The sequence below is a fragment of the Bos taurus genome, chromosome 29 (genome assembly GCF_002263795.3).
Source record: "Bos taurus isolate L1 Dominette 01449 registration number 42190680 breed Hereford chromosome 29, ARS-UCD2.0, whole genome shotgun sequence".
Classification (NCBI taxonomy): Eukaryota; Metazoa; Chordata; class Mammalia; order Artiodactyla; family Bovidae; genus Bos; species Bos taurus.
Genome location: NC_037356.1, coordinates 22,552,336 through 22,574,575, shown reverse-complemented (window position 1 = coordinate 22,574,575; position 22,240 = coordinate 22,552,336). Strand labels below are relative to the sequence as shown.

General features: G+C 38.1%; 1 protein-coding gene across 5 annotated transcripts in view; it reads left to right on the top strand.

Moving 5' to 3' along the window:
• Window positions 1–19,314, top strand: part of ANO5 (anoctamin 5) — an 86,767-nt gene extending 67,453 nt beyond the window's left edge. For 4 of the 5 annotated variants that reach the window (XM_024986963.2, XM_024986962.2, XM_024986961.2 and 1 more), the window contains 7 exons: window positions 1,441–1,610; window positions 2,801–2,898; window positions 6,562–6,692; window positions 8,841–9,046; window positions 10,676–10,854; window positions 12,530–12,635; window positions 18,732–19,314. In XM_024986963.2, coding sequence (XP_024842731.1) covers window positions 1,441–1,610; window positions 2,801–2,898; window positions 6,562–6,692; window positions 8,841–9,046; window positions 10,676–10,854; window positions 12,530–12,635; window positions 18,732–18,962 — 1,121 coding nt within the window. In that variant the 3' untranslated portion in view covers window positions 18,963–19,314. The remainder of the gene's footprint in view (window positions 1–1,440; window positions 1,611–2,800; window positions 2,899–6,561; window positions 6,693–8,840; window positions 9,047–10,675; window positions 10,855–12,529; window positions 12,636–18,731) is intronic. The other variant, NM_001168406.1, reaches the window with a different exon arrangement.
• Window positions 19,315–22,240: the final 2,926 nt, after the last annotated feature.

The following is a 22,240-nucleotide window of genomic DNA, read 5'->3' as shown; positions in this document are numbered from 1 at the left end:
TATTTACTCAGCAGTAGGGTAAACACTGGAGAAGGAAATAGCAGCCCACTCCAGTGTTCTTGCCTGGAGAACCCCAGGGACATAGGAGCCTGGTGGGCTGCTATCTATGGGGTCGCACAGAGTTGGACACGACTGAAGTGACTTAGCAGCAGCAGCAGGGTAAACACTGGGAAGTCACTGCCATTAAATATTCTTTTCAAATTTGGAGTTCACAACAGTGTGTGTGTGTGTATGTGTGTATACATATATGTGTGTATACATATGTGTGTATACATATATGTGTGTATACGTATATGTGTATACATATGTGTGTATACATATATGTGTGTATATGTGTGTATACATATGTGTGTATACATATATGTGTGTATACATATGTGTGTATACATATATGTGTGTATACATGTGTGTGTGTGTGTGTGTGTATAAGCACCTAAAACCCAAGCACCTAAAAATACCTTAGCTTTCATCACCTGTACTCACATTAGAGATTTTGTAGGAATGCAACTAAATTTTAGTAAAGTGGAGGAGTTATCTGTGTCTTTAGAATATGTGTTACCATTTCCATGTTGCTGAACATGTCATGGTTTTGGCTGGATCAGCTCATACCCCTGGAAGATACCATCTCAGAAAAACATGGTCCCTTACTCTTTCACGGCTCATGCTGTTCTCCTGTGGTGTGAAGAGACTCTTAACATTTTCTTATCTTTGGAGTTCATTAAGTGATAGATCATGATAATCCACTTTAAATGAAGGAGAGGGGAAATGTGTACTATCGCTGCCACTGTTTGCATGACATTATTTTAAAAATTGATAAACCCATTTAATTCATGAGAGGGAAGCACAATTCAATGTGGAAATCACCCTCTGCCCTTTATATGATTTACTTTGTTTAAACTGGATTGGAAACAGACAAGAGAGATCTGAAATATTTACAGGATATCATGTAGTGATATGTAGACAGAAATGGCAACCCACTCCAATACTCTTGCCTGGAGAATCCCTTGGACAAAGGAGCCTGGTGGGCTACAGTCCATGGGGTTGCAGAGTTGGACATGACTGAGTGACACACACAGACACACACACAGATATCCTGGGAATCACGGAGATGAGCAGGAGGCGCTTCAGTTTGATAAGGGTTTGAATTCTGTATTCTGACTGTGTGTCCCTAGGCAAGTATTTCACCCCTCTAAACATACTAATGATGGCTTCCCAGGCTTCTCTGGTGATGAGATTAATGCAATGCTGGTTCTGGAAAGTTTAGTACACATCCATGGCTACTTAATATTGGTCAGTTATGAACTGAGTGGGGAGCATTTCAGTAGACTGTGAGTAATATGACTAGCTATCCACTTGTCCCAGGGAGTAAAACACTTTAAGAAGAAACAGGAAGGTGTGTTATTAAACCTTGTTTTTGTTGTTTGTTTTTTTTTAAATCAGAAATTCCTCGGACTCACCAGGAGTATGAGAGCAGTCTTACCTTGAAAATGTTCCTGTTTCAGTTTGTAAATTATTATTCATCCTGCTTCTACGTAGCGTTCTTTAAAGGGAAATTTGTGGGATATCCTGGAAAATACACATATTTGTTTGGTGTGTGGAGAAGTGAAGAGGTAAGAATTCTCTAGAGAGGTAATATTTATGGCTTCAGTAGGTCACTGTTAGGGAGAGGGCAATGGCACCCCACTCCAGTACTCTTGCCTGGAGGATCCCATGGACGGAGGAGCCTGGTGGGCTGCCGTCTATGGGGTCACACAGAGTCGGACACGACTGAGCGACTTCACATTCCCTTTTCACTTTCATGCATTGGAGAAGGAAATGGCAACCCACTCCAGTGTTCTTGCCTGGAGAATCCCAGGGACGGGGGAGCCTGGTGGGCTGCTATCTCTGGGGTCACACAGAGTCGGACACGACTGAAGTGACTTAGCAGCAGCAGCGGCAGCTCACTGTTAATCCAGTACCTTTTGGTGTGCCCCACACTTACTCAAATTTTATCAAGTTTCAAGAAAAGTGTGAGATACTGACTCTGTCCATGGAGCATATTGGTCTTAGAATCCTGCTATCTGATAGACTCTCCAGTTTATTTGGGGAAAGACAGTTGTATTGTACCCATTGTTTGATATAAAATATGAGCTATGAACTGGAATAAGTAAGTTCTATATTCCTGAAGGCTCCCAGCAAAGGATGAATGGTAACTTCCTGGAGGTACAGCAGAAAGGGCTCCCCGCATGGGTGTAGAATTAGACCCGCTCAGTGATTTCCAAATCTGGCTTGCAACCAGATCACATGAAGAAAATAACAACTTCCGGCCCTAACACAGATAGGAAGATTCGGAATTTTCTAAGAATAAGGCCCAGAAACGTGTGTGTGTGTGTGTGTGTGTGTGTGTGTGTGTTTTAACGTATTTCACAGCTGAATCTACTAGCTTCCCTTAGTAGCTCTGTCGATAAAGAATCTGCCTGCAATGCAGGAGACCTGGGTTTGATTCCTGGGTGGGGCAGATCCCCTGGAGAAGGAAATGGCAACCCACTTCGGTATTCTTGCCCAGAGAATCCCCATGGACAGAGGAACCTGGCAGGCACAGTCCATGGGGTCTCAAGAGTCGGACATGACTTAGCGACTAAATTACCACCACCACCACTGTGATCATGCTTGAAACTTGGACCTGAATATCCCTTTGTATCATTTAATATCTGTTCCAGTGCAAATCTTCAGATTCTCACCTTCTGGTTTGAGATTTCTTTTGTTGCAGAAGTCCATCTTTCATCATTCACTTAATTTTTCTCCTTTTTCTTCCTGCTAGTGTGATCCTGCAGGCTGCCTAGTAGAACTGACAACCCAGTTGACCATCATAATGACTGGGAAACAAATCTTTGGAAACATTAAAGAGGCCATTTATCCGTATGTATGATTTACAAGTTTTGTCTTGATTTAAGTAACCATGAGAGATTTCCTCTGAAAGAAGGTGGAATTCTTTGATTATCATGGTGCCTTTGTTAGCTAATGTCTAAGTCAATAGCAACAACAACAAAAAATTCACTTTAAAAAAATATTTATTTAATTGGAGGATATTTATAATATTGTGGTGGTTTTTGCCATACATCAACATGAACCAGCCACGGGTGCACATGTTTCCCCCTATCCTGAAATCCCCTTCCACCTCCCTCCCCACCAAATCCCTCTGGATTGTCCCGGAGCATTGGCTTTGAGTGCCCTGCTTCTTGCATTGAATTTGCACTGGTCATCTATTTTACATGGGGTAATATACATGTTAAGTGCTATTCCACTTTTAATCAACAGTCAAATGTATATAAAGGTAATACAGACTTTTAAATATGCATCTCTGTTTGCTTGAGTGTAGTTTAGGGAAAGATAATTATCCCTGTCTCCTGTGAATATTTCACTGGGGAATCTAAATGTTATATGCCCTGTAAATTATTCTATAGTTGCATTTTATTTCTCAAAATTACTGGAAGTCAAACTCTTTGAAGATATCTGTGTGTCGTGGACACATCTGTTACTGAACCAAACTCAGGTCCAATTGCCTGCCCACAGTAAGTCAATCTACCGACACCGGATTGTGGTAAAGGAAAGTGTAGTGTCTATTGTTCAGTTCAGTTCAGTTGCTCAGTCATGTCCAACTCTTGCAATCCCATGAACCGCAGCATGCCAGGCCTCCCTGTCCATCACCAACTCCCGGAGTTCACTAAAACTCACGTCCATCGAGTCAGAGATGCCATCCAGCCATCTCATCCTCTGTTGTCCCCTTCTCCTCCTGCCCCCAATCCCTCCCAGCATCAGACTCTTTTCCAATGAGTCAACTCTTCGCATGAGGTGGCCAAAGTATTGGAGTTTCAGCTTCAGCATCCGTCCTTCCAATGAACACCCAGGGCTGATCTCCTTTAGGATGGACTGTTTGGATCTCCTTGCAGTCCGAGGGACTCTCAAGAGTCTTATCCAACACCACAGTTCAAAGGCATCAATTCTTCAGCGCTCAGCTTTCTTCACAGTCCAACTCTCACATTCATACATGACCACAGGAAAACCATAGCCTTGACTAGACGGGCCTTTGTTGGCAAAGTAGTATCTCTGCTTTTCAATACATCTCTGCTTTTCAACCTATATCTAGGTTGGTCATAACTTTCCTTCCAAGGAGTAAGCGTCTTTTATTTTCATGGCTGCAATCACCATCTGCAGTGATTTTGGAGCCCAAAAAAATAAGTCTGCCACTGTTTCCCCATCTATCTGCCATGAAGTGGTGGGACCACATGCCATGATCTTAGTTTTCTGTATGTTGAGCTTTAAGCCAACTTTTTCACTCTCCTCTTTCACTTTCATCAAGAGGCTTTTTAGTTCCTCTTCACTTTCTGCCATAAGGGTGGTGTCATCTGCATATCTGAGGTTATTGATATTTCTCCCAGCAATCTTGATTCCAGCTGTGCTTCTTCCAGTCCAGCATTTCTCATGATGTACTCTGCGTATAAGTTAAATAAACAGGGTGACAATATACAGCCTTGACGTACTCCTTTTCCTATTTGGAACCAGTCTGTTGTTCCATGTCCAATTCTTTTTTTTTTTTAATTTTATTTTTAAACTTTACATAATTGTATTAGTTTTGCCAAATATCAAAATGAATCCGCCACTGGTATATATGTGTTCCCCATCCTGAACCCTCCTCCCTCCTCCCTCCCCGTACCATCCCTCTGGGTCGTCCCAGTGCTCTAGCCCCAAGCTTCCTGACCTGCATATAGGTTCTCAAGAGGCCGGTCAGGTGATCTGATATTCCCATCTCTTTCAGAATTTTCCACAGTTTATTGTGATCCACACAGTCAAAGGCTTTGGCATAGTCAGTAAAACAGAAATAGATGTTTTTCTGGAACTCTCTTGCTTTTTTGATGATCCAGCAGATGTTGGCAATTTGATCTCTGGTTCCTCTGCCTTTTCTAAAACCAGCTTGAACATCTGGAAGTTCACGGTTCATGTATTGCTGAAGCCTGGCTTGGAGAATTTTGAGCATTACTTTACTAGTGTGTGAGATGAGTGCAATTGTGCAGTAGTTTGAGCATTCTTTGGCATTGTCTTTCTTTGGGATTAGTGAAAACTGACCTTTTCCAGTCCTGTGGCCACTGCTGAGTTTCCAAATTTGCTGGCATATTGAGTGCAGCACTTTCACAGCACCATCTTTCAGGATTTGAAATAACTCAACTGGAATTCCATCACCTCCACTAGCTTTGTTCATAGTGATGCTTTCTAAGGCCCACTTGACTTCACATTCTAGGATGTCTAGCTCTAGTTGAATGATCACACCATGGTGATTATCTGGGTCATGAAGATCTTTTTTGTACAGTTCTTCTGTGTAGTCTTGCCACCTCTTCTTAATATCTTCTGCTTTTGTTAGGTCCATACCATTTCTGTCCTTTATCGAGCCCATCTTTGCATGAAATGTTCCCTTGGTATCTCTAGTGTTCTTGAAGACATCTCTAGCCTTTCCCATTCTGTTGTTTTCCTCTATTTCTTTGCATTGATCGCTGAGGATGTATATAGGAATGCAATATATTGATAAACGCTTATTATTTGTAATAATTTTTGTCTATCTTCATTTGAGTTTTTTAGGCAAGCAGTCCATTCACATTACTATTTGTAATCATAGATTTCTCTTTCATTTCCAGTTCTTTTGACTTTTCTTTTTCATTTTATTGTTTGGCTAAGATCTCCAATAAAGTCTTGAATGTTATAATATACACTCTTATTTTGATCTTAATTCTAAGGGGAATTCTGCTAATTTTTCCCTGTTAAGAATTATGTTTAGCTCACGATTTTGGCAGATGCTTTTGATCAGACTGAGGCAATTTTCTTCTTTTTCTTCTTTTCTATCATAAATAGGTTTTCATAGGTTGTTGAAATACATCAAATGCATTTTTCTGCATTAGTCACTATGATTTTATACTTTTCTCCTTAAATGTGTTAATGTGATGTGTTACATGGATTGAGTTTTTAATTTTGAAAAAGTCTTTTCTTAATTATATCATGATATATTAAATTTATATATATATAATGTATATATTCTTATATATTTATATAGAGAATTGATTTAGGTAATATCTTATTTAGGATTATTATATTTATTGTCATGTGTTAGATAAACTTCTGTATTCCCTTGTCATACATTTTCTATTGTAACCCATTTCTCATTCCCCCAAGTGGCCTTAGTATCACAACATCGTTAAGGTCAGTGAATTAAATACATAAAAACAGTCCTGTGGTGACCTCTCCTCCATGTGCTCTTTAAAGAGCTGTCTCTGAGTAAATACATTACCCTGCAGAGGCAGGCTTGTCTTACTTTCTTTATCATCCAAATAAAGATCTTTCATCCTTAGCAAGTAGATGTGAACAGAGCACTAGATTTTGACTTGGACTTTAGTTGCAGTCATGTCTCGCTCTACTTGTTCTGTGATCTAAACTTACTTGCCCTCCCTCACCTCCATTTTTTAGATCTAATACTGTGATTCTCTGACCCCTTTCTCTTAAGTCCTATTTCATGTTTACTTTTACCACTTCCAACAGCTTGGTTCTGAATTGGTGGAGACGCCGAAAAGCCCGAACCAACTCTGAAAAGCTATACAGTCGATGGGAGCAGGATCATGACCTTGAAACTTTTGGTTCTCTTGAGTTATTCTATGAGTATTTGGAAACAGGTAATTTTCAACCTCTGCCTTGAAACTTGAAAGAAGCTAAGTAAAATAAGTGTTTTTCATCTCTTAATATTTCTTCCTACCTTGCACATAGTAGGTGTTCAATAAATCATTGGACAGTGAATGAAAAATATTGGCTCAGTATTTCTGTCTTCCCCAAATATAATGCAGGATGAAATTTAGTTTCAAAACAGCAATCTCAGAGATATTTTTCCTATCAACTTAATGTTAGTATTGTTGAACAAAATTAAGTAAGGATCACTTTTTAATACTTGTCTCAAAATAGTTTAGCTTTCTGCTTTTTTTTTTTTTTTGCCTTGGTGATTGCTCATAGAGGGAATACAATGAAAAACATTACTAGAGTCTGACATACATTTAGTGTATATCCTTTTTTCAGGCTGAAAAGAATGAAGCTAAAAGTAGATATGCAAGGGAAACCCAAAGCGGACATAAGAAACGCATAAAATATTCTAAGGATTGAAGAGAGTTTGGGGTGAAATTTTAAGAGAGAGAACCCCAGGACTGATTGTGGAATCTACTCAGAGTGTTTCCTCTCAAATGACCTTCTCTGCTGTTTTGGTGAAATTAAAGAGGACAGTTTTCCCAGCTTATTTTCGTGGCCCATGAAAGTCATGGTAGAATAAATGAGATGACCTGAATTTGTTACTGATTCTCCACTGAAATATGTACATATGATACCTGAATTAAAATAGGTATATTTGGGCAAATAGGAAGATGTCTACAGTTATAAAACTAGGCAGTCCTTGATTTGTGGAGTCATAAGGCTGTGATTTTTAAATAATTGTGTATGTTTCAAGTGAATTTTTGCACAAATGTGTCAGAGGTTATAACTGAAAGTAAAAGATGAAATCAGTGTTTCATAACAAGATTAATTATTGAGACACAATTAAGAGTTAATTTATTCTGATTGTTTTACATACTGTATCTCTAATCTTAAAACATTCTACAGAACAGTCATTATTCACTGCGTTTTATTTGAAAGAATACTGAAGCTTGGAGAAGTTATTTGCCGTGGGCCACAGAGATTATAAGTAAAGATCTGAGATTTGAACCTAGAAATTCAAGCTGTTTCTGCATAATACTTCACCTTCATTTTCTGTTTCTCGGTTCAGTAGAGAAGTTAGGAAGGAGGCAGTTTGTTCTCTTGGATTAGTAGATGGAAAGACTGATGCTAATCAGAAAGTATTATGAGAAATGCTGAAATCCAGAAACACTCAAGATCTATCTAAAAATAGAGGACTAGTGGAAGATTCCTTTTTCTTTTTTCCTACAATGGAAAGTCATCTTTGTCTTATTGTTTTTTGGTTCTCTCCTGTGGGAAGTACAGTCTGCCAGCCACGTGGATTCTTTTACCCCAAGCACTGATGGAAACAAAAGAAGAAACATAGAGAAATAAGCCAGCTTATGTAGGTGTTAAGCCTTAGTGAGGAAAGAGAGTAAAACATATTTAGAAAGATGTCAAGTTAGTATAGAGGACTGGGACCTTAAAAAATACCTCATTCTAGGATATCTGTATTTCCTTTGACCACATGCAACTTATATATATATTTCTGATGTTTATGTGGTTCATTTTCTGATTTACTCTCAAATATCTTGTTTATACTACCTTCTCCTCTATTAACATTTTCAAATCTTAAATAATGCATTCATTCATAAGGCTTATAGTTGAGTACTTTTATATACTCAGAACATACAAATGAGTCAGTGATTATTTCTGATCTTATAAGGTACATAGGTTAGCAAAATAGAAAGCTTGATTACCCCACAGATGTGCCAATACCAATATAAATACTAGACTAGCAGACCTAAGCATAGGCCATAATAATAAAAGACTGTGTTTTATGAATAAGAAGACTATCTTATCTTATCTAATAAGAATAGATGCTTTCTTCAGACAAGCAGATCTTAAAAGAAGCAGCAGGGATAGAACTGAGCTGTGCATGGCTAATTTCTCCGTCCTATTCTAGCAAGCAATCTCGGAAAGGGGAAGAAGGCAGCTGGAAGGAGGCCTGGAGTGTTTTGCTGATGTAGATCCCTTCAAAATGAAGGAAGTGGTGGGAGTTAGGCCGACTGTTCCCCCTTTTCCCCTCCACAATGATGAGTTTGTGAATTTCTCTTTTCTCCCCACAGTTATCCAGTTTGGATTTGTTACGTTATTTGTGGCCTCTTTTCCTTTGGCCCCTCTTCTCGCGCTCTTGAATAACATAATAGAGATTCGAGTGGATGCCTGGAAGCTTACGACTCAGTACAGGAGACCTGTAGCTGCTAAGGCTCATAGCATAGGTGTTTGGCAAGATATTCTTTACGGAATGGCTGTCCTTTCTGTTGCAACTAATGTAAGTAGACCTATTTAAGTGGAAACTCTACTTGATGATTTTTTTTCTTGGAGATGGGGAGATTGTGAATAATGTTTAACTCAGTATGTACATTGATTTCATCTTGGTGACCTTCCTAAAGATAAAACATCCCTAATCTTATATGTGCTAAACAACACAGATAAATCTGTGACATGCAAACTCTTAGAAATATAAGGAAAATTGTAAATCATGCTTATTAAAATGCCATGATACCCATACCATGTGACAGAGTAGACAGAAAATAAGTAGTGGTGTAAGGAACCTAAGTAATACAATTAAAGCTTGATTAAACATCAAGTTATGTAGTACAAATAGAATATATAACATTTACCTGTTATTTTTATGGAGCACTTATTAAAAATGATAATAAAACTGAATTCCCAAAAGCTGAAATTTTACAATGCATATTCATGTACGATAATAGTATAAAAAATGAATTTGATAATAAGATAGCCAAAAATTCAGCCACTTAATATTCATGCTTCCAAGAAAGCTTATTGCACAAAGAAGAAATAAAATTGAAATTACAAGGAGAACTTAATTAAAATGAAAACTCATACAAATCAGCTAAAACCACATTTATAAAAAGTATATACCAATAAATGCTTTTATTGTTGAAAAGAAGGAAAGTATGAACTGAGCCTGTTATATGAAACTAAGAAAAAATGTAAAACTAATCAACAGAAAGTGGTAAGAAAGAAAGAATAAAGGTATATGCAGAAATAATCACATTAGAAAATAAATAAAAGGTAACATAATTGCTAAATAAACCAAGAGTTGGTTCATTGAAAAGATAAACAAAATTCTGACAATCTCAGAAAAGAATGAGGTGAGAAAGTTATAAAAATGCTATATATATATATTCATTCTAATACATTTTAAAATCTGTTTGAAATTGTCACTTTTTTAGAAAAGAAAACTGCCAAAATGTGCTCAGTAAGTGATATAAAACAGAGAATGTACCAGTAGCTACAGGAGCAATATTAAAATATTTTTAAAATCTATCACTAAAAGGCAGAGCAAAATGATTTTAAATTGACTCATCTTACCCAAAGGAAACATGAGATTTACACTATTCCAGAGCTTAGGAAAAGATGGGAAAATAGCATTCCTACGGAATCAAATACTGAAATTAATTGCACTGAACTCTGGGAAATTTACCAGTACATGGTCTTCTGTTTCTCCATTCCTCATTCCCTATACACCCCCTGACACACACACACAGAGTCGGTCCTGTCTTATGAAATTGATCCAGGCAAGTTAAATTTGGTTAAAGAGAGTAGAACTGTATTATGAAATAGTAAGAAATGTAAGAAATAGCAAGGCAAGATGGAAAGAGACAGATACAGGTATGGTGTTTTTGGAAACAAACAGTGAGGTTAAATTTTCAGTGTAACTCTTTCTAGCTGTGAAATCTTGTAACACTGATCATACACCATACATGAACTATTTTACGTTTTAGGTCAAAGACTCATATGTTAACATGATTAGTAATAGCATACTAGTAATTTTGCATCCTTAAGGCACAAAGATCTGAACGATATACAAATTAGACTTTCATAAAATTGCTTTATTAGCTCATGATTTTCTTCTTGCTTTGTCCTTTAGGCTGTTATTGTTGCATTTACGTCGGATATGGTTCCCCGTTTAGTTTACCACTACGCCTACTCAGTAAACGAAAGTTGGCCTATGAGTGGGTATATCAATAACAGCCTATCAGTATTCCTCATAGCCGATTTTCCAAACAACACTGTACCTTCGGAAAAACGAGACTACAACACTTGCAGGTTTTCTCTTGTTTTCATTTTGCTTTTTAAATGTATTTCTTAAGTTCTCTGTTTTCTTCATGTCTTAACAAAAATTTACTTGGGGCAGTAAAAATCTTGGATAAAGTACATCAGTTCTAAAATTCATACATTGTATGGTTCTGATTTGAAAAAAGTAGAATACTCAAAAGTAAGAGAATACTATCAGTAAAGATAATGTCACTTTTGAATTGCTTCTTATTTTCTAAATTTATTGGAAAAATTTTCTCCAGCAAATGTCCCCTTGATTCAAGCTTTCATGTCTATAGATCACACAGCATGGTCATATTATATGTGCATTCAACCTACTTGAATTTAACTCTGTGTCCTCAAACAGAGAGAGAGGAAGAGAGAAAGAACAATATAGTTGGTTCATTAGCCATCCCATTTGAAAGGTTTCTTCGATGCAGGGAGTGTGAAATTGGATTTGTAAACCTGCTCTTTTCATACTCTGTGTCTCATGAACTGTGTGGATCTTTTTACTTTAGGATTTAAAGATCATTTATACATATATACACACATATGTGTGTGTGTGTGTGTATATATATGCATGTGTGTATATACATGTGTGTGTATAATATATGTGTGTGTGTGTGTATATATATGTGTACACACACACACACACACACACATATGGTACATCAACTTAAACCTTAAACCAACTGCTTCATCTGGGATTCCAATAAAAACAGCAATATCTGTTTTTGTCTACCTGCAACATAGGTAGACAAAAACCTTTTTATATTCCATATTTTTTATTTATTGTTGGCTGCCCGCGGGCTTGCTCCAGTTGTGGCAGGTGGGGCTTAGTGGCTAGCTTTGGCGGCTTCTCACTGCAGTGGCTTCTCTTGTTGCAGAGCACGGGCCCTAGGCGGCTAGCTGAGTAGTTGGGCACACAGGCTTAGCCTCCGTGAGGCACATGGTATCCTCCCACACCAGGGACAGAATCTGTATCCCCATGGATGAGGTAGACTCCCAACCACTGGACCACTAGGGAAGTCCTGTTCCATATTTATATAGAGAAGAATCGTAACGAGTGTCAGATTTCTTGATGCCATCACTTCCTAGCTGGACTGAATCTTTGAAGAACATCAATATCTAGACACATTATAGAAAAAAAAAATGAATTCACAAATTGAACACCAGGGAAACCCCCAAAGGATAATAAGTAACACGAAAACAATGCAGTGTCCTGTAAACCAAAAGAAAACAGAGTTTCAAGAAAATGAGAATGATCAACAGTGTCAAGTTCTGTTCTTCACAGACATAAAATAAGATGTGAATTAAAATTTTCCTTCAATTTAATGACCAGAGACAGTTGGTGTCAGTGGAGTGATGGTAGAACTGAGTTGTTAAGGAATAGGAAGAAAGGGAATGAAAAGAGCAAAGTTAGCTAACTCCTGAGAAACTTGTCTTCATGGCAAGAGAGAAGTTTCACTTGTGTCTCCTGCTACATCTATACTATACATTAGAAGCATATGGCTATGATTGTTATCTGTATAGGGAAAATAAATGTTTGGTAATAGCAGTTATTTTCCTTTGACTTGACTTTTGTGGTCAACTAAAAGGATCTCTTACAAGAAACAATATGAATTTATACTAAGTCTCTTTGTTTGTAGTTGTAGCTTATTTTTTGCATTGACTTCCATTTTTTCAGATACAGAGATTACAGAAATCCTCCTGACAGTGAGGACAAATATGCTCATAATATTCAGTTCTGGCACGTCCTTGCTGCCAAGATGACCTTCATCATAATCATGGAGGTAAGCCTTTCTTAACTTTCATGCCAGTAAGTCTCTTTTCACCCTTCAGGCATATATTTCTAAGAGTATCTGTTGAGCAGAAAATTAGCATTATCTCACTAGAGTGTTTTGAAGGAAGTATTTGTTGTCATAAAAAGTAAGTTAGGAATAGTTTAAGTACAGCAATTGCCTGTTATTCCTTGCTATTGTTGAAGATACCAAGGTCACAGAAAAGAAAAATTAAGATCTCTTCCCTTGAGGTCAGAGGATCCACCAATTTTACCAAACACCTGTTATGTACCAGTTCCAGAAGCTATAATAATAACTTTCTACGTTCAGCTGTATTATTCACCCTTGACAAATAAATCTCACAGTCAGCAAAATTAAGTAGTTGGTTTAAAGATAATCAGCTAATATTAAAGCTGAGTTTCAGTGCCAGATATCTCACTGCCAAACCTCCATTCTTCCCACTGCATTACATTTCCTTTCTTGTAGAATAGCTAGTATGATTATGGATATAAGACAAGAGAACCAATACAGAGAGGGTGTTTGACCAAGGTTTAAACCGAGGACCACAAATCATGAGACATTAAGGCCTATAAGGCAGAGATAAATAAATGTAGGGCTTCCATGGTGGCTCAGTGGTAAAGAACCTGCCTGCAAATGCAGGAGATGCAGGTTCGATCCATGGGTTGGGAAGATCCTCGGGAGAAGTAAGTAACAACCCATCGAGTAGAAGTAGTGGCAACCCATGGAGTGAGGAGTCTGGCAGGCTGCAGCCCATGAGGTCACAAAAGAGTTGGACACGACTTAGCGACTAAACAACTAAGAAATATAAGGCACTTATTCACTTGATTGTTGGTGGTGGTGTTCAGTTGCTAAGTTGTGTCTGACTCTTTGCGACTCTGCCATCCCCATGGATGGCAGCACAACAGGCTTCCCTGTCTTTCACTGTCTTCCGGAGTTTGCTCAAACACATGTCCATCAAGTCGGTGATGCCAGGCAACCATTTCATCCTCTGTTGCCCCTTCTCCTCCTGCCTTCAATCTTTCCCAGCATCGGGGTCTTTTCAAATGAGTCAGCTCTTCGCATTAGGTGGTGAAAGTATTGGAGCTTCAGTTTCGGTGTCAGTCCTTCCAATTAATATTCAGGATTGATTGCCTTTAGGATTGACTGGTTTGATCTCCTTGCACTCCAGTGGACTCTCAAGAGCCTTCTCCCAACACCACAATTCGAAGGCATCATTCTACGATGCTCAGCCTTCTTAATGGTCCAACTCTCATATCAGTACATGACTACTGGAAGTATCATAGCTTTGACTAACGGGACTTTTGTTGGCAAAGTGATGTCTCTTCTTTTTAATATGCTGTCTAGGTTTGTCACAGCTTTTCTTCCAAGGAGCGAGTGTCTTTTAATTTCCTGGCTGGAATCACCGTCTGCAGTTTTTGAAGCCCAGTCTGTCACTGTTTCCACTGTTCCCCACCCCACCCCCATCTATTTGCCATGAAGTAATAGGACTGGATGCCATTATCTTAGTGTTTTTTGAATGTTGAGTTTTAAGCCAGCTTTTTCACTCTCCTCTTGCACCTTAATCAAGAGGTTCTTTAGTTCCTCTTTGCTTTCTGTCATTAGGGTGGTGTCATCTGCATATCTAAGGTTATTGATATATCTCCTGGCTCTTGATTCCGGCTTGTGAGTCATCCAGCCTAGCATTTTCCATGATATACCCAGCATAGAAATTAAATAAGCAGGGTGACAATATATATACAGCCTTGATGTATTCCTTTTCCAATTTTGAACCAGTCCATTGTCCCATTTCTGATTCTAACAGTTGCTATTTGACCTGCATACAGGTTTCTCAGGAGGCAGGTGAGGTGGTCTGCTATTCCCATCTCTTTAAGAATTGTTCACAGTTCGTTGTGATCCACACAGTAAAAGGCTTTAACATAGTCAATGAAACAGAAGTAGATGTTTTTCCGGAATTCTTTTGCATATGGATGTTGGCAATTTGATCTTGGTTCCCCTGCCTTTTCTAAATCCAACTTGAACATCTGGAAGTTCTTGGTTAACATCCTGTTGAAGCCTAGCTTAAAGGATTTTGAGTATTACCTTACTAACGTGTAAAATGAGTGCAATTGTGTGGTAGTTTGAACAGTCTTTGGCGTTGCCCTTCTTTGGAATTGGAGTGAAACTGACCTTTTCCAGTCTTGTGGCCACTGCTGAGTTTTCCAAATTTGCTGGCATATTGACTGCAGCACTTTAACAGCATCATCTTTTAGGATTTGAAATAGCTCAGCTAGAATTCCATCACCTCCACTAGCTTTGTTCATAGTAATGCTTCCTAAGTCCAGCTTGATTTCACACTCCATCTGGTTCCAGGTGTTCTCAGTTCACATACTGCTGAAGCCTAGCTTGAAGGATTTTGAGCATTCAGTTCAGTTCAGTTCAGTCGCTCAGTTGTGTCCGACTCTTTGCAACCCCATGAATCACAGCACGCCAGGCCTCCCTGTCCATCACCAACTCCCGGAGTTCACCCAGACTCACGTCCATCGAGTCAGTGATGCCATCAAGCCATCTCATCCTCTGTTGTCCCCTTCTCCTCCTGCCCCCAATCCCTCCCAGCATCAGAGTCTTTTCCAATGAGTCAATTCTTCGCATGAGGTGGCCAAAGTACTGGAGTTTCAGCTTTAGCATCATTCCTTCCAAAGAAATCCCAGGGCTGATCTCCTTCAGAATGGACTGCTTGGATCTCCTTGTAGTCCAAGGGACTCTCAAGAGTCTTCTCCAACACCACAGTTCAAAAGCATCAATTCTTCGGTGCTCAGCCTTCTTCACAGTCCAACTCTCACATCCATACATGACCACAGGAAAAACCATAGCCTTGACTAGACGGACCTTTGTTGGCCAAGTAATGTCTCTGCTTTTGAATATGCTATCTAGGTTTGTCATAACTTTCCTTCCAAGGAGTAAGCGTCTTTTAATTTCATGGCTGCAGTCACCATCTGCAGTGATTTTGGAGCCCAGAAAAAGAAAGTCTGACACTGTTTCCACTGTTTCCCCATCTATTTTCCATGAAGTGACGGGGCCGGATGCCATGATCTTTGTTTTCTGAATGTTGAGCTTTAAGCCAACTTTTTCACTCTCCTCTTTCACTTTCATCAAGAGGTTTTGAGTTCCTCTTCACTTTCTGCCATAAGGGTGGTGTCATCTGCATATCTGAGGTTATTGATATTTCTCCCAGCAATCTTGATTCCAGCTTGTGTTTCTTCCAGCCCAGCGTTTCTCATGATGTACTCTGCATATGTTAAATAAGCAGGGTGACAATATACAGCCTTGACGTACTCCTTTTCCTATTTGGAACCAGTCTGTTGTTCCATGTCCAGTTCTAACTGTTGCTTCCTGACCTGCATACAGGTTTCTCAAGAGGCAGGTCAGGTGGTCTGGTATTCCCGTCTCTTTCAGAACTTTCCACAGTTTATTGTGATCCACACAGTCAAAGGCTTTGGCGTAGTCAATAAAGCAGAAATAGATGTTTTTCTGGAACTCTCTTGCTTTTGGCAATTTGTTGGCAATTTGATTTCTGGTTCCTCTGCCTTTTCTAAAACCAGTTTGAACATCTGGAAGTTCACGGTTCACATATTGCTGAAGCCTGGCTTGGAGAATTTTGAGCATTACTTTACTAGCGTGTGAGATGAGTGCAATTGTGCAGTAGTTTGAGCATTCTTTGGCATTGCCTTTCTTTGGGATTGGAATGAAAACTGACCCTTCCAGTCCTGTTAGTAAAGGCCAATATTAGGCTAGGTAAGTCTAAGGCAAGAAAATGCAAATTCCAATCAGTTTTTGTTTGATTTTATTTTTATTGAGGTTATGTATATAATTTAAATCTCTACCCCTCTCAGTTCTTTACGAATTTGTCACCCTCATCCCACATTTTCCATCAGTGTTTTAGATCACCTTTCAGCCTGGTAAATTACAAAAAGAATTCTTTTGAATTTTTGTTTTTGTTTATTTATGATTTTCATTACAGGTTCTGACTCACCATCATTCTGGGAGTTTAACTTTCCTTATATTAAATACAGTATTTTCTTCAATCTATGTTTTTCCCATTCTTGGATTACTAGTTTATTTAGATTAAGCACATCTTTTATTAGTTTTCTGAGGAAAATGGGCAATTTTTGAGAACTTGAATATTAAAATTTCTTCTTTTTCTCATAGATAGTTAATTGGTATAGTATTCAAGAGGAGAAGTCATTTTCCCTGAAAAATTTTGAATCAACTTTATTTAAATATTCCTGAAATTTTAAGACATTGGTCTGTTTTTTGTCAGCTTCCAGTGTTGCTATAAAGATACAATACCATTCTAATTTTCCAGTCTTGGTTTATGATTGTTTATATGTCAGTAAATTTTGAGGATTCTCTCACTAGACCTTCTTTCATGAAACTTCACCAGAAAGTCATGTGATATTGTCCAATATTCATTGTTTTGGACACTCACTAAAGTCCTTGGATCTGCAAATGTTATTAGCCTTTGAGACAATTTGCTTGTATTATTTCTTTGATAATTTCCTTCTTTTCTCTGTCCTATCTTTTTGAGACTTTTCTTATTCAGATGTTAACAACTGTTTTGAAATTCTAATTATCATTTATTTTCTCTCTTATCAATAGTCCAGTTTGTGTCTTTGTCTTGTTATGCTACTGTCTGTCATTCCCATGATTCTCTCTATGTCCTCTTAGATATCCTAAATGGACAATAGATCCTGTTTGTCCATTTCCGTCTTACTCTTCCATGTTAGTCTTCCTTATGTATTTGATTGTTCTTGGAAATCTGCTCGTATTTAAGAGCGAAACAGTGATACCTGGTCATGAGCTTTGTGTGTATACAAGAGGAAGATCATTTTGGGTGGGTTTCACTATAGGCTGAAAAAGGGGCCTTTTCATTTGAGACCTATAAAATTTTGATATCTATAATTCTAATTTCTCTGATTAGGTATATTTTCTGGAGGAAAAATAAATCATTCCACCTCCTGCTTGTTGAGCTATTTCGTGGTTGTGTTGAAAGCCAAGAAGGGAAGGAGGGATTCGAGATCTCGTGATTTAGAATGCTGAACTTCACTGAGTTGTCCTATCTTCAGTATGATGCCGCATCTTCATCTTCTGCCATCTCTGCTGCCTCTGAGTGCACAGCTTTCTGTTTTAATTTCTGCAGAAAATAAAGCACTCAGTTGCGGTCGGGTGGGGGTTGGAAAGAAGTAATACTCAAATGTAGATGAGAGAGAGGTTCTGAAAATTCATCTGCCCCTTTACAGATTTTTAAATAATCCTCTTATTTTTAACTCCACCCACACTATGAATTCACAGTCCTTAGCACCATCTTTCCTGACTTTTTTGATTCAAGACAAAATTAGCTTTTGTCTTGGTTTCTACCATCACGGTATCATCAATTGCAAATTTAAGTGCCAGCTTTCTTCACTCTCCAGTCTGTTTTCACTGTTTGCTCCTTTTTTTTTGTTTCTTTGTGAACAATACAATTTATTAATTTCTTTACAAATATTTGATTAGGTTTTCAGGAGGAAGCATAGATGAAGAGTATATTCAGTAACCAAGTTCAACTGGAATCTCTGTAATTACATATTTTAGTATATATTTCAGAGAAGGCAATGGCACCCCACACCAGTACTCTTGCCTGAAAAGTCCCATGGATGGAGGAGCCTGGTGGGCTGCAGTCCATGGGGTCGCTAAGAGTCAGACACGACTGAGTGACTTCACTTTCACTTTTCACTTTCATGCCTTGGAGAAGGAAATGGCAACTCACTCCAGTGTTCTTGCCTGGAGAATCCCAGCGACGGGGGAGCCTGGTGGGCTGCCGTCTATGGGGTCGCACAGAGTCGGACACGACTAAAGCGACTTAGCAGCAGCAGCAGCAGTATATATTTATTTATTTGCTTAATGTTGGATTTATAGGAAAGTTCCAAGACCAAGGACTAAATCTTCTTGCTTTACCTTCTATCTACTGTGTCAAGCACAGTTTATTGAATGAATGAAATGATTTGTAAGGACATTTTGCTGAACATTTGATAGCTAAACAGTGTCTCTGATTTTCTTTTATGTTTCCTCTAGCATGTTGTGTTTTTAATTAAATTTTTTTTGGCCTGGATGATCCCTGATGTTCCAAAAGATGTTCTGGAAAGAGTCAAGCGAGAAAAGTTAATGACTGTCAAGATTCTCCATGACTTTGAACTTAACAAACTAAAAGAGAACTTGAGGTTGAATTCTGCTTCTTCTACTGATTTTGCCAAGCATTTCACTATTAAGGAAAACCAAGCAAATCTGGCTGAATCAACACCCTAATTAACACAATGAGCAAGTGGTTGGTTGACTGTCTGGGTTCACAGTTTATCTGGATTTGGAGTCAGAAGCCAGAAGCCGTGTGTCTTTTACCCTTTCTTCTTCTTTTTTTTTTTTTTTAAACTCAGATTTTTGTACACTTTTATGGAGGCCTTTGTACAGCTTCATGGAAGTTGGAAGAACACCCGTCTACTTCACTGGCTGGACCCTCCCTAGATATTGTTTCTGGGATTCTATAAATAATTGTTAAATGTATGTGTGAAATCAGAATATTGGAAAATCATGGGATGTTGCAGTTTGGAATTAAACACTGGACGTGGGCTCTCCTATCACCTTCCAGTGAATGTGCACATTTTCATGGTCTTCTTTCTTTTGGGTTGTGTTATATCTCTACCCTATCAGAGAAAGTATTGGGACGAAAAGAGTAGAAGTGAAGAGGTCTACTGAGCCATATATATATATATATATATCCTGCCATTTTAGACTATGCAGATGAAAAACCAAAATCAGATAAGATAGGAAAACTTACATATTAAAAATACTGGATAGATATCATGGCAGAGCTTTGTTCTGAAATCATCCTGAATAAGGTAAACCTCCATCAAAATTCCAGATAGTACTTCCTGGTGAACACAAAATTGATTTTTAAAGAGACTGGATTTCAGCCAAGGACTAATAACTCAGTTCTTTAAATATAACACTTTGGTAGCAGTGGTTTTAAGACTGAATCGTCTTATCTGGGAAATAGCATTAAGAAGGTGTTAGATTATTTCAGGTCTTTAAGTAAATGAAAGATATAGTGAAGTGATTATGTCTTCTTAATAGTTTAAGAATGCAAGACAATGTATATTGATTAACTTACTGACTTCAGTCTAAAAAATCGCTGAAATATTTTTAAAAACCATTTTTCATCCACAATGCCTATTTTGCATCATGAAGTGAATCTGAGCATTAACTATTCCTATAAGTTAGGTACAGGTCATTTATGAAACTGTATCTCATTGTTTAAAGCAGTCTCAAGTCTTTTAATGGGTTTACAACTTTTTCTATTGATGCACTGCTGTACAATGTTCAGTGCCTTTGACCCACACAATGTGGTTGTGCTGTTGATTTGATGATGTAACATCTCAGATGTGAGCTTCTTTCAGAGGAATTGTTAGTTTAACATCAATCACAGAGTTAACACCAAATGTGGATCAACCAAGTAAGAATGCAGTGATGGATTTGACAGCTAAGTGGAAAAAAAAAAGTATGTTCATTGAATTACTTCTCTAATGCTTTAGCCTATGGCACAGGTACTCCAGTTTTTGTTCTTCTTTCTCTTAAAAATACTTACTATGTATTTTAAACACTATAGAGAGATGTTTCATTATACAACATTTGAACCTCTAGTTTCAAATTACACTTCAGTTTCAAAAGAATAGTGTTCTGTAATTGCACACAAAACAAGAAACCATTTAAGATTTTTTTCAAAGTAGCATTTCATGATTTGATTCTAATATTTTTTATAAAATTTCCAATATTAAGTATATGGAAGGTAATATTAACTAATGATCAGTATTAAGCATTTAAAACTGAAGATTATGAATTTTATAAAACCATGAGATGGTTACCCCACTATGGGCAGTAATTGGTAGTAGGTAGATTTTATGAGTAGTTTTGCATAATTTTAAATGTTCTCATTATTGAAGAATGATTTCACTTGTGGAAGAGATGTATTTTCCTGCTTGAGAGAACCAGTTAGTGATTCTATGAAATTAGCCACAGATGCAGTTCTCTGTCAAATCAAACTCTGTTCTTGCAGTGGTGTACATTTTGTACAGCTCATATTGCTTCCTTCCTGGGTGCTAATAAAAATAAGGAAGAGCATGGAAATTGGTTTCTTGTATATGAGCTTTAATTATTATGGCTGAAGAGTGTTTGCAGAGCTAGGTTATAAGTAAAGACACATTTAATTCACAAGGTTATCTGTAACACTGCAATCTGAAACCAACTCAAGTGTTGAGTTTCTAGGATGTACAGAGAAACCAACAAGGGAGGAAGTAGTTTTTAAGGTAAGTAAATAGTTCCTATGAGGTAGATGTTTTCCTTTTAAAATGCTTTGTACTCACCTTTCAGTTTTCTACCAAGAAATTTCTCACATTTTAAAAGGAAATACAAGTATCGGTCACTTTCCTAAAAAATAAACTAAATCCGAAGCCAAAAAATAAACAGAATCTGATGCCAAATTGGTTCAGATAGATTTGTCTTATCTGTCTCGATTTGCAACAGGGGAGTCGGTCCTCCTCTCGAGTTGTGAGGGAGACATCAGGGTTCCTCTTGTGTTGCAGCAGGGAGTTGGTCCTCCTTGAGCTGTGAGGGGAAACTCAAGGTTCCTCTCGAGTTGCAGCAGGGAAGTCGGGGTTCCTCTCAAGATGTGGCAGGAAATTAGGGGTTCCTCTCGAGTTGTGACGGGGAACTCGGGATTCCACTCACGTCGCTGCAGGGGAATCAGGCCTCATCTAGAGTGGAGGTGGGGAATTCGGGATTCTTCTCCAGTAGCAGGGAGAAACTCGGCTTTCCTCTCAAGTTGCCATGAAGCTCTAGGGGCTCCTTTTAAGGTGCAAAATGGTAGTCAGTCCTCTTCTTGAGCTGAGGTGAGGAACTCGGGTTTCCTCTCAGTTTGCCACAGAAGACCCATTAGTTATTGTGAGAGGGCTGAATTGAGCATCTAACTACCAAATGCAGGTTGATATTTATCAGCATGGCAGATGTTTTTATCATTCACTCAAACCCATAGCTGTTTTATTTTTTTCATAAATGTCCCAGAAATCATTTGAGATTTTATTCAAAATAACATTAAGTACAAAATTTAAAAAAAAAAAATTTTTTAAACAACTCTTCAAATGTCATCTCAAATCCTTGCCTTCATCAGTTTTTCTTTGCACAAAAGAAGCAGAATCCACTTCAAAACATTACTTTTACAGGAACCCATCAAGAAGGGGGTGGGAACTTAAGAAATGGAATGCTCTCTTATTTTTGCTATATTTTATGATCCCTTGACTTTAACAGTTTTCTTTTAACTAAGCCATCAAGCAAATTATCAAGGAAAAGAAAAAAGAAGATAAACAGGAGGCTAAGAGGAGGAAGGAGCTAAGAGTTCTTTCTTTATGAAGAGCTCTTTGCTTATGAAACTTTGTGTACTGCGGACAGGAATCCCTCAGAAGAAATGGAGTGGCCATCATGGTCAACAATAGAGTCCGAAGTGCAGTACTTGGATGCAATCTCAAAAACAACAGAAT